The sequence below is a fragment of the Hibiscus syriacus genome, unplaced genomic scaffold (assembly GCF_006381635.1).
Source record: "Hibiscus syriacus cultivar Baekdansim isolate YM2019G1 unplaced genomic scaffold, ASM638163v2 tig00000764_pilon, whole genome shotgun sequence".
In the NCBI taxonomy this organism is placed as follows: domain Eukaryota; kingdom Viridiplantae; phylum Streptophyta; class Magnoliopsida; order Malvales; family Malvaceae; genus Hibiscus; species Hibiscus syriacus.
The window spans coordinates 236052-254393 of NW_024061820.1; the positions used below are offsets into that span (position 1 = coordinate 236052).

The 18342-nt window shown below is 34.3% G+C and overlaps 1 protein-coding gene and 1 long non-coding RNA gene across 2 annotated transcripts; both read right to left on the reverse strand.

Moving 5' to 3' along the window:
- Positions 1-16339: 16339 nt before the first annotated feature.
- Positions 16340-17290, reverse strand: LOC120215244. Its single transcript, XR_005524923.1, has 4 exons — positions 17259-17290; positions 17060-17173; positions 16580-16941; positions 16340-16416 (listed from the first exon to the last, which is right to left on the reverse strand). It is a non-coding gene; the product is annotated as an uncharacterized LOC120215244 (long non-coding RNA).
- Positions 16507-18229, reverse strand: LOC120214610 (protein argonaute 4-like). The gene is made up of 9 exons (XM_039212465.1): positions 18183-18229; positions 17871-18042; positions 17653-17769; positions 17461-17568; positions 17280-17322; positions 17060-17163; positions 16779-16941; positions 16580-16692; positions 16507-16527 (listed from the first exon to the last, which is right to left on the reverse strand). The coding sequence occupies exons 2-9, from the start codon at positions 18033-18035 to the stop codon at positions 16507-16509; spliced, it is 834 nt and encodes a 277-aa protein (XP_039068396.1). The 5' UTR covers positions 18036-18042; positions 18183-18229.
- Positions 18230-18342: the final 113 nt, after the last annotated feature.

The window sequence follows — 18342 nt, forward strand, 5'->3', positions numbered from 1 at the left end:
CGACCTGATCTAAGAGAACGTGATAATGGGTTGGCCTTGTGGTCTCCTGAACAAAGAACATATTATATAATCAAGAATAGCCAACAACCACAAACAACCATGAATCAACTAAAACAAATTTCTGTAGAACTTACTATCATCCCTGCATGAGCACAGAGATAAAAATCATTGTTCTTTGGGTGACAAACTTTGTTGTCAATCGCAGTTCCTGCATTGATTAAAAATAAGAAAAAGTTTTTAATGACCATAACAACAATCGGTAACAAATGAAGTAGACCAAATAATGAGTGAGACTAACCAGGTTGCACGTTGCCTGGAGATCCCTGCTGAAAAAAATTAGTATGATGATTTTTCTGCGCAACAATCACCACAAACTTCGGGTTCCAATTCTCATCGAGGAACTTACAAGTCTATATAGGGGAAATGTTGCTTACAAATTATTATCTTAAAGACAATCACGACTTAGGGTGAATAATTTAAAGAGAAACGTGAAACTATCAGTTCTACAAATTGAAAGGAACTACTGCATACCTCAATAACTTGATCAAGTTCTTTGTTCAAAATCTGATTGAACTGAGATTCACTGACACCATCCCTGAAAGAAAGGGAAAATCAAGAGGAAGAAAGCAATATTGCACAAGCATCTCAATAAAACATAATAAAAACATAAGCAAAAACAACCATAAACTATTTCACAAGAAACAACATACAAGAGACAATAGAAAATTGTGACAATCAGCAGCAAAATCTCTACCCTGATTTTCCTAAAAAAATGCATTCTTCGGCAAAAACAGTAAAATCTTAAAACAAAAAGAAACTTGAATATGATTATCTGATCAGACTTCATCTTCCTTGAATTTGAATAGAAATCCAATAGAGCCTCCCTGATACCAGATAAAAACATGTTAGGTACACAAAATTATTTCCCAGAAGAATAACATATTCATTTGGTCAATAATCATTACAAATTTAGTCCAATAACTTTATGATTGAAACACACCTCATGATACCCTCATCACCCTTGTCTTGAAAAGAGAATCTATCGTTTCGAGCTTTGGAGACTGTGTACGCACACCTGCCCTATAGCGGGAAATCAATGGCCATTGTCAGGAGCTAACTACATGCAATAAAATGAATTCAAACCAAAAAAAGGAATTTTAAAACCTGATGCTTACAACATAAGGAAACTATTAAAATACAATAACAAAGGATTAGATCATCTTTACTGCAGCAATTGACGGGACATCTGACTGCCCAGGAGAGCCATGCGATACATCCATACCAAGGATAATAGTTGGTGAAGATACTAATTTTTTTTACCCATTTTATTTATTTATTTATTTATTTATTATTATTATTATTATTATTATTATATATATTATTATTATTATTAAAAAATAATTACAGGCTCAATGAAAACTGGACCGGCCCAGTTACAAACAACCAGAACCAGCCCAGACCAAAATGAAACCCTAAATATTTAGGGTTTCAGGGTTTCTAAACCCTAGCACTGTTACCGCCGTCGCCTCCTCCAAGAACTCCCAACAGCCGCCTCTGCCGACACTTCCCAAGCCAGATGGTCCAACCAGCTGCTACCAACGCCTTGCTGCCACGCCGCCGCCTCAAGGAACACTCCAGAACGCCAGATGGCAACCAACAGCCTTCCCTACAGTGAGTCACCAGCCTAGCTTTGGTGACTCACTGAGGTTTCCCTCTCAGGACCGGTCCAAACAGAACTCTGTGGTGGCTATAAAAGCCACCCCACCTGCAAGAAAGAAGGAGGGGACAGAAAGCAGACACAGAGCAAGAACAACCGAAAACAACAAAAGGAACGAAGGGAACGACGGCAACACACAAAGAGAGAGAACCCACTACAAGCAGTGAACCAAAACAGAAAACAAAGAAAGAAGAAAGAATCTCACCAGAGCCTTCACACGTCACCGGAAACCTTCGAAAATCGAAGGTATCTTCTTAGATCTGCTCCGATCGGGGGCTATTTAAAAAAAAGGGTTACCGGAATCGTCTTTAAGACGGTCCGATCTATGTTTTGGGAAATTTTGGAAATTCCGGCCACCATTTACGGTGGCCGGCGGCGGAGGTGTATGGTGGCAGACGACTGCCGGATTCCCTCTGGCGGGGGAAAATAGAGAGAAGCCAGAGAGAACTCTGGCTCTCTCTCTGTTTGAGAGAGAAGAGAAAGGAAGAAATGAGAGCCGGTGTCGGGTATTAATACCCTCTCCCAAACGACGCCGTTTTGGGGGAGGGTATTTCTGTAATTTCATAAAGGGTAAACCCTGTTCGTAGTGCCCCAAATTTGTATACCTTACAATTTAGTCACTGAAAGTAATTTTTTTATTATTTTAATTTAATCTTCTAATTTTATTTTATTTTAATTTAGTCCTTATCATCATATATATATATATATATATATATATATATTTTTAGGTAAATATCAAATTTAGTCCCTCATAGTTTATTAATTATTATTTTAATCCCGTATTATGAATTATGGTTAAATTACACTTTTAATGCCCATCTTTTATATATTTCGAATTAGTACTCTAGTTTTATAATTTTATATTTTAATCATTCAAATTTCATTTTTGATTTTTTTTTTAATATTTTATATTTTAATACTATATTTTTAATTATTATTTGCAATATTATTTTATTATTATTACTTTTTATTATTATTCTTATTATTTATATAAATAAATATATATATAATAAATAATATTTGTTTATTCGTTAAAATCTTATATTTCATAAATTACTTTTTTAATAATCATATTTTAATATATATTTATTTATTTTTCAATATTAAGAAAGGGCAGTCTTAAAACAACTGGATGTACATTTTCTGATATTTTTAAATAAATAAATATCCTATTTTTTTAAATCATATATTAATTATTTAATTATATATTTATTTTTTAATATTGAAGAAAAGAGCTGTCTTAAGGCACATAGAAGTCATTTTCTGATATTTCTAAATAAATAAATATTTTATTTATAAATATATAAATTAATATTTTCCATAATTATAATTTTGAAATAATAGGATTATAAATTAAATATACTTTGAATTTTTAAATTTTTAATAATAGAGACAATTTATAATTAAAAAGTACCAATTTTGGGCGTTGTATGGGTGCTAATCCTTCCCTAAACGTAACCGACCACGAATCCCTTTTTATTATTAAAAAGAACAAATTTTTGGTTAAAACGCAGATCAGTTTATCTTTTAATCGATGTTTTGTTAAAAACTCTTTTAAAAGATGATTTTTAGGTATTCGACCTACCTGATCCAAAAGGCCGATGGCGACTCCCAAATTATTTAAAAAAAACCATTTATTCACATCACTTTTCCCGCCAAGTAAAAAATTCGTGCCCGGATAAAAACCGGTTACGACAGCTTGGCGACTCCGCTGGGGATTGTCAAACTTTAAAATTAATTATAAATTGTCTCTATTAATTAGAAATTAAAAATTCATTTATTTAATTTTTAATTCTTTTATTTCAAAATTTTTATTACTTATTATTTTTATATTATTTTATTAATATTTTTTTATTTTATTCAGGTATTAATTATTTTATTTGTCTGTTAGAGGTTTGAACATTTCTCCTCACACACAACACTTGTATTGCATAACATAAAGCTCTATAATTGAGTTTGTCCCTTTTAAGTGGGAGTGAAAGCGACATCTTCGTGAGAATTATTCTCCGTGTCAGACCTAGCAAGTAACTTTCAGGGATTATATGCTCTATGTCTTCGTGAGAATTTATTCTCCGTGTTAGTCATAGAGAAATGTATCCCCTCGAATTGAACTCGATCCGCTTAAGTCTGTAATGGACTAAGATTGAGGGTTTGACAGCCCAAGGGGGCATCAACAAGGACAGTTCGAGTACCTTTACTCCTAGAACTGAAAACCTGCATATAATAAACCCTAGAAACTCTCCCGATCTGAAATAATGCCGAAATTTTGTCAGTAGGTATACACAAAGGAGAAATAAGCTCTAGCTTTTAATTTATTTTATTTCCTTTTCTTTTTTCCTGAATAAATGCATGCGAACTAGAAATCATGCGGTTAGGTTAAATTTTCCAAACAAAGCATGGAACTAGAAAGCATGAGGTTAAGATTTATACCTTGATAGATAGATTTTTTCCATTAGTTGGTACTAACTATTCTATTTTTTCTTATTTTTTCATGCATGTTACATTGCTCTAATCTGTTCATATTGATTTCTTTTGTTTGCATTGCATGATCATGGCATAACCAAAAGGTTTACTGGAAAGACTGTTCATCATATTGGAAAGAAATCGTAAATGGACAAAACGTTTTATGATCAAACAAAATATGATGCGGCCAAGGAAAGACATCCTGAAGAAACTACGAGGATCGAGGGAAGTTCTGTACATAGAGAACCGGTTATATTAATACCAAAAGTATTACACAAAGATACTACCAGATTGATACCAAAAGCAGTCTATAGTAAGAGTATCAGTCGGGACATTCAGAGTAGTGGAGGTTTTTATGAAGCTCAAGCATGTTATTTGAAGGACTTGAACGACCAAAACAAGAAATTGAGCACAGAAATGAAAACCATGCATGAAGATTTTCAGAAGATCAGTCAAACCTTTCAAAATGCTGGCCTAGGAAGTACCCCAGAAGAGTGGATAACAGGGGTCACCAAGCTGAAAAAGAGCTGCAACATATATGAGGATCTTGTTCAAGAACTTCTTGGACAGAAAGTTTCTCTTACAAGGGAAAATGAGCAACTCCGAGAAATGACACAGAAGATGAAAGAGAATATCATGAAAGAAGTTGCAGTCCAGACAAGCAATATGGTTCTTAAATGATAGATTTAGCTAATTTTATAAAGAGATGAAGCAGACTGAAGACTCAACTTTTTAAGCATGAACAGAAACTAACTGGGCTTTGAAAAAGTTAGGAGTTAAAGATATCCTTATATGTAAAGTTTTGTTTGATGTACCGAAACTTTTGTGTTCAATGAAATCTGTTCTAAGATGATCACTCTTGAGTAAACACCTTTTCATACATACATTTGCATCTTTGCATTTTTCATTGTGCATTTATACTTTTATATCTGTTTTTGTACTATACAATTTGCATTTTTATTGTTACATTCACATATTTACATTTGCATTTACATTTGCATTTTTTACGTTTGTATTTACATTTTCATTTTTACATAATTACATTTGGTTTTAAACTATTTTACATACATTTAAACATGAAAACATGAGAGTAATTCGTGGAGGATTCCATGACAGAATTTCTGAAATCAAAATGGAGCTAACTTGGTCTTCCTAAAGAAGGATAATAGCCATGAATGAGATTTTAGCAAGGGTTGGTAGAATTGAGAAATTGCAAGAACAACTTATCAAGACTCAACAAGAAATGACTGATCATGCAAAAAAAGTTTCAGGATGATTCAAAAGAGCAAATGACCAAGCTAATGAACCTGATGAATGTTGTGATACATGGAGAGAAACCCTTAGAGGATCCTTTTGTGAAAGATTTGAATAGGATTATAAATAATGTAGATGATGCAATGGAAACAAATGACCAGAACTTTGCTAAGGAATGTGGAAATTCGATAAATCTCCAAAAATTGGGTATGACAGAAGATGAGACAAAGATCAGGTTGAAGAGAAACATAGAAGAAATTTTAGTACCATTGAAGAAAGCTAAACAAAGCAAACATCTAGATCGTAAGTCACAAGATCTTCAAGAAAGCAAAGAAAATAATTGTAATGTGACAGTGATGTTAGGGGAAATTCTACCCAAGTTTCCTTCAGTTTTATGCAGCAAGTTATATCCTGAGTTACTCAAAGCCCATCTTATTGGCCCATGTCAGGCTAAGCCTTTGTTGCCTCCTTACCCGAGATGGTATAATGAGAAAGTCTTTTGTGAATATCATGCTGGAATCTGAGGACACTCCATCGAGAATTGCGGTAACTTCAAAAGACAAGTTCAAGACCTTTTGGTTCATAAAATCATAAGAGTATATGTTAACAGTCAATCCATTTTGTTCAAACAACCGGGATTCAAACCCCAAAATGAAATTAACACGGTCAAGGCAAATGAAGATCATACAGCAGAAGATATTGAAAAGAAAAAAGGTAAAATTAAGGAATATGAAGTATGTATGATAGATTCAACTCCTGATACTTCTCTGATACTAAAGAATGAAAAAGAAAAAATGAAAAGAGAGGTAATTCAAGATTGGCCCACCAGTTTAAGAATGAATGGGAAAAATGTAACTCTGAAGAAACCTCAAACATTTGTATTAGATGTTCCGAGGACAAGTGAAGCAGTGGGCAATATAAAGAGTCTAGTGAATACTACTTCAATCACAGCTGCAAGATGCATTCAGAATCAGAACAAAACTTTCATCACCAAAGGAAGCTATTCTGAATATAAAATTGAGCCCAATTTCCACTCGGGGAAGAAGAAGATGATGATAGAGACTGATCAGGGAGAAGCAAAGATTTGTGCATTTGAGAGTTTATCCAAAGAATTTGACACAAAAGATGATCAAGAAATGGGAGGCAAATGAGGACAAAAAACCTTAGTCCTATTACACACCTAACATTATAATGTGGCATGATAGATAAACAAGTGGAAGTTGATATCTACCACTGTAGTACCTTTCTACTTTCAGCATCTTGTTTGAACTTGTTTTTTGTTCCTTTTTACACCTTTTGTGCAATAAATAAATGTGTGTTGCTTTTATGGTTATGAGCAAGGAGTCAAATTTTAATCTTGAGATTATTGAGTATCAAGTAGATTAAATATTCTTTTAATTTTTCAAGAGTTATAGATCTATTGGCAAGTGGTAAAATTATATCTTCAATATCCCATCCAATGCCAATTACTCGACCCTTACCAAAACCAAATCCTGACACTACATTTATCTGAGATTCTGAAGAAATGTCTCTACTTGTTTTTGAGACATCAACTCTAGATGTTTACCTTCTCGGATAGAGTTGGTTGGTTTATGATACTACCCCTTCCACTATATATATGACCTCAAAAGTCACACATTTGACCTTCCAAATACAAAACCATCATAAACCAAAAGACCTCAAAAGAACCAAACTTTCAATTATTCGTGAATTTTACTGCAAGAAGAGACGAGATGAGGCATCATGGACCAACTCATTAATGATAATTTCGAGTGATTAGGGCATACTCAAAGAAGAAGGGGAAAGTGATTGATTGAAATAAATATATCATGCATTAATTACATTTTTTCATGTAAATAAAGTTAATCTTGAATATTCATCCCCCTGTGGATACCTCTTTTTACAAAGGTTTATGTGTATGAGATGATGAACGGCATTGTTTCATTTATCCTTTAATATATATATATATATCCTTTGTTGTCCCCATTTGAGCCTGAATAATTTTTCTTCTAATTCAACCCTAACCAAGGATCACCCTCTACATTGGGGGGGCAAGGTAAAGGATATTGGCTCACAAGAATAAAGATTGGCAATACAGTTTTATTACGAAGAGAAGTTTCCATGAAGTCATGAAAGTTTTGAACTACAAAGTATGTCAAATACAGAGTGCTTGAAGATCAATCCAATCAAGAATAATGGAAAACCTCCAAAATGCAAAAGGAAAAGGAGGTGCTGAAAGCAATTGAAGTATTATACTCATCCAGCAAAGAAAGAAGAAAAAAAAGAAAAAAAAAGAAGAAAAAGGAAAATTGAATCAAGATGGGTGACTTATTGAGCCTCAAGTTACAAGGTTGATCAAGTACGAACAAAAAGAGTAAGAAATGCTGAAGATATGTGAAATTGGAAATGAATCCAAAATTTGGCAGTCTAGAGGGATCCAAATGATGGAAAAATCCCCAACAAAGCAGATCCAAGTTAAGCAAGGAAAGATTGATGGCATCAAAATGAATTGATCCTTGGTTTGATTACCCTTAAACACTTATTTGGGCCTTTTTATCCCTTTCTTTCGTAACCATAAGCCATGGCCTACGTTACGTACCTGAAAAGTCCATTCTAATCATACATGGATTTCTAAGTAAAAGAGGATATCTTTAAAATTCATTCCACCTCCCAAGATTGATTTTTATTTGCAAAAATTGGTTTTTAAAATCTTTAATGCATGATATGAAAAATGATAAAGGGGGGGGTTCAAGATGTAAATTTTTAAATAACATTTTGAAACCAAAGGAGGATTCGAGTTGAAAACCTAAAAAAGGCGGCTCGAATAATGAATGGTGCAACAATGACATAAGAGACGATCTTAATGAAACACCGCACATCCCAAAGACGTTCATGAGAGTCTGGAAACGAGAAGCATCTTTACAAGATGAGCATAACAACCATTTCTTCAAATTAATGGAAACCCAAAGAGACATATATGCTGGACTAACCTGAGAGACCTTACTTTACCAGAATCAACCTACACCTCAAATCAGTCAATAATTTTGACACTTGCCGTAGAACTATGATTTTTGAATGATTTAAAAGTGTATTTGATTTATTTGATATTTATTAAACTCATTGTTTATGATCTGATTCTATTGTGAACCTGAGAAGGGCAATACTTTACAAAATTCTTTCATTCTTCAATAAAGAAAGGAGAAAAAACATTTTCAAACAGGACAGTCTCAAATGAAGAAAGTCCTTGAAGCAATTGTTGTTTATTCTACCTCTGTTATAGAAAAAGAATGAACGAGGCCAGAGTAATGAAGCACTTCACATTTTTGAAAGCAAGTGGTCTGAAAAGCCAGAAAGTCTGGAGAATTAAACTTGTGACACTCTCCTATCACATTATTAGCAGCTCATCAAGAAAGATTATCATGCTGAGGGAGATAAGTATCACCAGGCAGATTATTTTCCCCAACCATCAATTCATGTCCTCTAGAAGATTACATCATAGAGCCATGAACAAGTCACTACCTGCACTCTGGTTATACCGTGATGCTGGCTCAAGTCTTGATACATCATTGCTACTTCTTCTATGCCGATCACTTTCTTTGTCAAGATGAAGATTGTTGAATTTGAATTTGAGGACTTATGGAACAGAATAAGACATTGGAACAGAATCTACCCTTATAGGCCTTTTATATAGGGTAACATTGGTTACAGGATTCCAAAAGTTGAAGATGACCAGTTTTACTGTCAATTAAACCTTTCCATGATTCGAAAAGAGTGGGATATATTCGAGCAGCAGAAGAGACAGTTGTCATAGCAATCATTGCAAGAAAATGCACCAACAAAAATCTTTAAGTCCATCCTGATGATGTTTATTTCTTCCAGTAAGGTTGTTACGCTGGATGTCATCGACGATAAGGTCGAATTTGCCAAATCTACTCATTAATTGCTCCAACTGATCATCATTCAGTTCTTGCACATCTATTTTCAAAGATATGCCAAGACAGTAGAAGACGACCTCTGCATCACTGATCCCAGAAAAAAAAAGACAGGACATGGATATCACCGGAGAACTTGTCTCTAGCAGCTCCTCATGTATAGTTTTTAGGGAAACCTATAAGCATTTCCACCTCATCAGGTTCAAGTGGAACAATTTTATTCCTTCCAACCCATACCAGATTCTATTTTCAGCACTCATCAAGAACATACTTCTAGACACTCGAAGGTGGTTCATCGTCATAAGCTTCAAGAGCCTTGCGGATCCTTTCTGTCAATTTGGCACTTCTTGTATATGTTTGTAAACAGTTCAACTTTTTTCTTGGATCCCAGGAAGGCCATCATTTCTTTGTCAATGGAAAAATATCATGTATAGTGCGTGGAGAAAACAAGATAAGAAGAAATCTGTTCTCAATTGGCAGATTATGAATATAGCCCTTTTCAGTGTAGTAGCATGAAAATGCTTCGAATCTATAAATTCTGGCTCTACATAGAATAAGTACTGTGATATTCCAGTCCAAACATTAACTAGAGCAAGTGCCACGTTCTCATAGTAGAAATAAGGAGACCCAATAGCATCTTCTGGAAATGTTCTTTGAGTTATCTGATCTGATTTGGTAGGAACCCCAAAACCAATCATTGGATTTGAAAGATGAATTTGCTCATAGTAGAAATAAGGAGACCCAATAGAATCTTCTGGAAGTGTTCTTTGAGTTATCTGATCTGATTTGGTAGGAACCCCAAAACCAATCATTGGAATTGAAAGATGAACTGTATGATCGTCTTCATTAAGAAGCTTCATTTCAAGCTTCCTCTGCTTCTTCCTTTTCAAAAATCATAGCCCAAGTTTCGCCTTTGCTTGTAATTGGGATAATTGCATAATGGCTTCCTATCTTCTACCATAAGAAGTGGGTCAGTAGCCTTAGCCATTTGATCATCACATATAAAATCTGTCAATTCTGCAATTGATGAATCTGGACCACATCTCTCCATGGCTATTGAAGCCTCAACCTCTGAGAATCCCATTTTTGCCAAGTGTAACAGTTTATTCTCCTAATCAGAATCAGAATTCAGGATTTCCTCGATATCAGAAGAACTATCAATATCTGTGAAATCATCCTGAAAGATCGCTTCATAATCAGATAAGTTGTTATCAGAATCAACATGTTGAATGGGTATGGATTTTTCAAGAGCCTGTACCACTGTATATGTAGTCTTGCTATTGCATCAGATTACTGTTCGCATAAATTGGTTTCTCTCCCAAAGAAAAGTATATTTCAGAGATGGCTTTCACTGAAAGATGATAAGCCACTGTGTCAGCCTGGAATGGATTACCAAGCTATTTATATTGCTCTGTCTGACTAAATCCCTCCAGATACAGAAAATGGTCACCTCATTCAGAAGACACATATCTCAGACGTTTCTGTCAAAATGATTGAATACTTCTTAAGTTTGTGACAACATAAAGAGAATTTCAGTTATTTGACAATACTGTTGTTTAGTGACAACAGAATGAGAGTATTCAAGATAAACATATTTGGGGCACGAATAAAGCCACAAGTACCTACAATAGTTCATTATCAAAATTGGACCTCGTGGGGATCATGACATTTCAGTTAAACAGACATTGAGAGTTAATCAGAAGCAGAATATTGAGGCATCTTGAAAGCCCATTTTAAACAGAAATAGAATATTGGGGCATTTTGAAGGCTCACATCAGTATGAATATTTGGGCATTTTTGAAGGCTCATCTCAACAAGAAGTAATGTTGAGCATACTTTTAGCATCTGTATCAGCAAATATTGGGGCATTTTAAAGGTTTCTTCAGACAGATCCATGTGGGGCATTTGAAAGCTCAAATTAACAAGAAGCAAATGTTGGGGCATGCTGAAAACCCTTTTTCAATCAGAATCGGGAATATTGATGTATCCTGAATATTTATATCAGCAAAATGCTGGGACATGCTGAAGGCCCATATCATCATGTGTTAAAGATCATTGATTTGAGAAAATATTTCCAATAAGATAGAAAGATATGAAGAATGAAAATGGTGAAACAGTGACAGTCAAGCTGACTATACATAATTGCTTCGTTCATCAGGCAGTTACATTATGATCATGTTGTTGAACAAATATCTACTCAGCAAGTATGGTTTCAAGTACCCAATCTTCTTAACCATGTATCACATGACAGCGTGTTCTTTGTTAAGCTACATCATGGTTGCATGAATAAAGATGGTCCCCAGGCAGACTATTTGATCCAGGGTTCAGTTCCTCGAGATCTCAGCTTTGAATTTTGTATTCTGTGTGTCGGTGATGATTGGAAATATTTCTTTGAGATTCCTGGCAGTTAGTTTCAACCATAATGTTGAGATTATGAAGCTGTTTTTCACATCAGTTTTTGCTTACTTGATGACATTGGAAAGGGAGACTCGACTCTCACTTATATTACTGTTATTCTCGTTGTTATTGGGATCATCATTGCTAGCCAAGATGAACTGAGTTTCCATCTATTTTGGTTTTATCATGTACGTCTCATCCCCATAAACAAGAATTCTACGGATATCTTTCTGTACATAGGTCCTATAGCTGAAGTGTTTCTACTTTCTACAATGCTCATTATGAAAGAAAGCATGATCAGTATCACATTTGCCTTTTCCAAAGATGATATCAAGATTTGTTGGTATCTCCTATTCAATTCGACACCTTCACATTTTGTGAATTTGACCAACTTTTTGGTCATACCAACATTACACTTGAATCCCCATTGAGTTTTGTTTTCAAACGGTCTTGTGACATCATTCAAAAGCTTTGAACACTAGGCAAAGAGCTTCAATGATTGAGAAATCTTGGCAGAAGCCACAGGAAAAGATGAATGTGTTGTCAAATGTTTTACGAACATCTGAACAAAAACCACAGGAAAAGATGAATGTGTTGTCAAATGTTTTACGAACATATGAGCAGAAGCTACAAGAAAGGATGAATGCGCTGTCAAATGTTTTACGAACCTGCTATTCTGATGCTGAACCAATGTTACGATCATATGGTTTCCATTTATTGATCCAAGATGAAATCTGTCTTCTTCAACCCCAAGATTAGAAGTAAGATATAATGAAGATTTCTTTCCACATAAGGGAAGCAGAAATTTTAACAACAAGAAACTAGTGGAGCCAACTATGATTGAACGACAGGTTGTTGTTAAGCATCTCGACATTATATGGTCCAAGTTGCCGTATTCGAGATTGGATTAGATGTGGAGACATGAAAGGAATTGGAATAAATCTTCCTTGTGATGTGTTTCAAGAGTCAAATCAGAACATACTCTATTCTCCTAATTAATCCCTGCTGAGTCAGGCATATCTACATCTACACTCTTCAAAGATGATAGATTCTCTTTTTAAAGATGATAGATTCTCTTTTCAAAGATGAAAGCTTTATGGGATTTATACACAAGTCCAAGCAAATAAAGTTGGTTTTATCTAAGACAAAATGGGGCATCAAGGTCATAGTTCTGACTACGACAAGATTTCTACAAATGAAACAATTCTTCAAGAGACTTTCATGAAGCAAAGAAGACATAAAGATACAAGTTGGTCAGATGGTTTTTCAGAAATGCAAGCTTGGTAGCATAAGTTGCTACACTGATATCCAGAGGTGACCCAGGCAATAAATGATGAAGTGAAGGAAAACCGAGTTCACCATTTTGAAGTCAAATGAAGATTGCATCAACATTCATGCATCATATTTAGACATTTGCAAAAATAGGTGCATTTTCATTCATTTTATCCATGTTGAATTTTGAAGGAATTTCAAAGATTTTAGCAAAGATTCAAATCCATCATTTGATGGATCAGCTTTTCCAGAAAAAGTTCATAATGAGAAGAACTCATCTGAAGAAGGAAGAAGAAATTCATAATGAGAAGAATTTGTTCAACCTTTTGCTCAAATCCATCATTTGATGGATCAGCTTTTCCAGAAAAAGTTCATAATGAGAAGAACTCATCTGAAGAAGAAGAAGAAATTCATAATGAGAAGAATTTGTTCAACCTTTTGTTTGAATTCATCACTTGATGGATCAGCTTTTCCAGAAAAAGTTCATAATGAGAAGAACTCATCTGAAGAAGGAAGAAGAAGTTCATAATGAAAAGAATTTGTTCAACCTTTTGTTTGAATTCATCATTTGATGGATCAACATCCCCAGTGAAAGAGTTCATAATGAGAAGAACTCATCTGAAGAAGGAAGAAGAAGTTCATAATGAGAAGAACTTGTTCAAATTTTCGCTTGAATTCATCATTCAATGGATCAGCATTGCCAGGGCGAGTTCATAATGAGAAGAACTCATCTAAAGAAAGAAGAATAAGTTCATAATGAGAAGAATTTGTTCAACTTTTTGCTCGAATTCATCACTCGATGGATCAACTTTTCCAGAGAGAGTTCATAATGAGAAGAACTCATCTGAAGAAAGAAGAAGAAGTTCATAATGAGAAGAGCTTGTTCGACATTTTGCATGACTCTATCACAGAAGGAGATATATCATCATCAACATTTCCAGAAGGAGTTCACAATGAGAAGAACTCATCTGAAGAAGAAGAAGTTCACAATGAGAAGAGCTTGTTCAATCTTTGCTAGATTACATCGCAGAAGGAGATAAATTGTCATCCCCAGTGGAAAAGTTCATAATTAGAAGAACTAATCCCAAAGAAGAAATTATTCAACATTGCCATTATAATCAAGTGAAGTCAAATGGATAAAAAAAATTATTATCTTTTCGTCTTTGCCCTATTCTTGTTAACACAAGAATGAGCAAAGAGGGGCAGATGAAGATACTAATTTTTTTTTACCCATTTTTTTTTTATTATTATTATTATTATTATTATATATATTATTATTATTATTAAAAAATAATTACAGGCCCAATGAAAACTAGACCGGCCCAGTTACAAACAACCAGAACCGGCCCAGACCAAAATGAAACCCTAAATATTTAGGGTTTCAGCTAGGGTTTATAAACCCTAGCACTGTTGCCGCCGCCTCCTCCTCCAAGAACTCCCAACAGCCGCCTCTGCCAACACTTCCCAAGCCAGATGGTCCAACCAGCTGCTGCCGACGCCTTGCTGCCATGTCGCCGCCTCAAGGAACACTCCAGAACGCCATATGGCAACCAACAGCCTTCCCTACAGTGAGTCACCAGCCTAGCTTTGGTGACTCACTGAGGTTTCATTCTCAGGACCGGTCCAAACAGAACTCTGTGGTGGCTATAAAAGCCACCCCACCTGCAAGAAAGAAGGAAGGGACAGAAAGCAGACACAGAGCAAGAACAACCGAAAACAACAAAAGGAACGAAGGGAACGACGGCAACACACAAAGAGAGAGAACCCACTACAAGTAGTGAACCAAAACAGAAAACAAAGAAAGAAGAAAGAAACTCACCGGAGCCTTCACACGTCACCGGAGCCTTCACACGTCACCGAAAACCTTCGAAAATCGAAGGTATCTTCTTAGATCTGCTCCGATCGGGGGCTATTTAAAAAAAAGGGTTACCGGAATCGTCTTTAAGACGGTCTGATCTATGTTTTGCGAAATTTTGGAAATTCCGGCCACCATTTACGGTGGCCGGCGGCGGAGGTGTATGGTGGCAGACGACTGCCGGATTCCCTCCGGCGGGGGAAAATAGAGAGAAGCCAGAGAGAACTCTGGCTCTCTCTCTGTTTGAGAGAGAAGAGAAAGGAAGAAATGAGAGGCTGGCCCGTCGGGTATTAATACCCTCTCCCAAACGACGTCGTTTTGGGGGAGGGTATTTCTGTAATTTCATAAAGGGTAAACCCCGTTCGCAGTGCCCCAAATTTGTATACCTTACAATTTAGTCACTGAAAGCAATTTTTGATTATTTTAATTTAGTCTTCTAATTTTATTTTATTTTAATTTAGTCCTTATCAGCATATATATATTTTTTTAGGTAAATATCAAATTTAGTCCCTCATAGTTTATTAATTATTATTTTAATCCCGTATTATGAATTATAGTTAAATTACACTTTTAATGCCCATCTTTTATATATTTCGAATTAGTACTCTAGTTTTATAATTTTATTTTAATCATTCAAATTTCATTTTTGATTATTTTTTTAATATTTTATATTTTAATACTATATTTTTAATTATTATTTGCAATATTATTTTATTATTATTACTTTTTATTATTATTCTTATTATTTATATAAATAAATATATATATATAATAAATAATATTTTTTTATTCGTTAAAATCTTATATTTCATAAATTACTTTTTTAATAATCATATTTTAATATATATTTATTTATTTTTCAATATTAAGAAAGGACAGTCTTAAAACAACTAGATGTCAATTTTCTGATATTTTTAAATAAATAAATATCCTATTTTTTAAATCATATATTAATTATTTTAATTATATATTTATTTTTTAATATTGAAGAAAAGAGTTGTTTAAGGCACCTAGAAGTCATTTTCTGATATTTCTAAATAAATAAATATTTTATTTATAAATATATAAATTAATATTTTTCCATAATTATAATTTTGAAATAATAGGATTATAAATTAAATATACTTTGAATTTTTAAATTTTTAATAATAGAGACAATTTATAATTAAAAAGTACCAATTTTGGGCGTTGTAGGGGTGCTAATCATTCCCTAAACGTAACCGACCACGAATCCCTTTTTATTATTAAAAAGAACGAATTTTTGGTTAAAACACAGATCAGTTTATCTTTTAATCGATGTTTTGTTAAAAACTCTTTTAAAAGATGATTTTTAGGTATTCGACCTACCTGATCCAAAAGGCCGATGGCGACTCCCAAATTATTTTTAAAAAAAACCATTTATTCACATCACTTTTCCCGCCAAGTAAAAAATTCGTGCCCGGACAAAAACCTGTTACGACAGTTGGAACATTTGAAACCATAGGTATTGATCTCTCAAGGGTTAACATCGAATTTAGACCTCCAAGCTGTGAGCAAATAAAGATGTATGACGTTGAAAATGTTAGCAGGTTTACTTGCAAAAAAAGTTGTTAAACCTAATGATATAGTTACAGAAGTTATAACTGCAACCGGATGAACTGCTTAAAGCAATAGAAAAAAATATACATTTGAAAAGAAAGCAGAAGAAACCTTTGCATTTATCTTCAGAAGCAGATTCGTCGGGTACTGATCAGTTACTTTAATTGGTGCCATACACTGAGTCACTATGCCAATCTCGGAAAGATTTTTTCGTTTCCACGGACCTTAAAATATTCAATGTTAAATGCAAGGAAAAGACACCAAGCAAAACATGCAAAGTCAACAAATCAATGGAAGAGATTCAGCTCACCAAAGAGAGCGTTTTTCCTATCTGGCAGAAGACAAAGAAGAAACTGCGGAGCATCGGAAAGTTTGGACTGTATGATATCAAACATTTTCTCAACCCTAGCAACAGGAGGGAGGCGTCTATTCTGGCCCATCTCATTAAATACATCAAATGGATGATCTATTCGCTGAAAAGAGGAGAATCAAAAGAAGCTAAGCTAGCAAGATGAGTATTATAAATGACAATGCTACACCTACACTAAGTAGCACACTCTAACAATCAAATAAAAGTGGATGCTGACATACGATTCCTTTCATTTCTCCGCACCGAATCAGACTTTGCACAATGTTGTTTGGACCACAACGAGCAGAGAAGTTGGCAACAGCCCATCTTTCAATCCTCGATGGCTCTACCAATTTCTATGAACGCATAAATTGAACTGATTAGAAAAAATGATAAAACAAATATAATATAGAAAACTACATGATTACAAAGAGCAATGACCTTATTATTAAAATTTCCAACTTCCATTCCTCGGGAAGAAATCATCACCATTGCCCACCCTTAACTGAAACCAAAAGATAACCCAATTAGTACATCGATCTAAAGAACAATCATTAATATAAATAAAAGCCTCAAAAAAGCAGCAACACAAATGGATGCAACATCAGGGAACAATTCACAAAGACAAAAACTATAAGTCTACCTCTGGGGTTGGTAGAACACAACCTTCAACTTGGGTGAAATTAGAATTTATAGAAACACCACATGATGACAGCATTGGTTCGGCACGATAATTACTGGTACGTAAAACCTGCACAAGAATTTCCAACACCGATGGGGAACAAGTAATAGAACAAATGAAATTCTGATTCAAAAGCTTCAAAATGAGACCTACATTAAATAATGCATTCATCCTTTCTTGTGACTTCTGCCTAGATTTTTCAACCAGAGAAACTCTTTGCAAGGTCTTTAGAGCTTTCGTATAGCGTTGCAAGGACACCAAAAAACAAAGCTAGTGTTTAGAAACAGATACACAACAAAACACAGACCAGAATTAGTTGTTGAACATTTATTATTTAAAAAAACAAAAGAAAACCACTAACACACAATCACCTCGATGGGAATGTATGTAGGCCGCTTTCGCTTGCCAACATTAATCCATGGCAAATCAGTAGAATAATGTAACTGTATGTTACGATGGTTGACAAAGTAATCATAAATAGTAATCTCCACTGCCTTTGTTTCACCATTTTCATTCTTCAAACCTTTTTGCTTCATAGAAAATCTATATCATGAAGAAAGTCCACATCAAATAAAAAATTAAGCACTCATGAGGTGCAAGAAATACAAGGACAAAATAAAATAAAAGATGCTTTAGTAAAAACCAACGAAAAGACACTGATAAAAAAAATTAGAAAATCATACATATGATCTTTGCACAATTGCTCAATCTAGTAATCTTGTCCTCCTGGTTGGATGGACCGACTCTTATCCGCAGATTCTTGAAGACTCTTTTAGCCTATTCAAGAATTCCCAGTAATTGCTATTAAATAATAAATAACCGATGCAAACATTTTAAAATCTA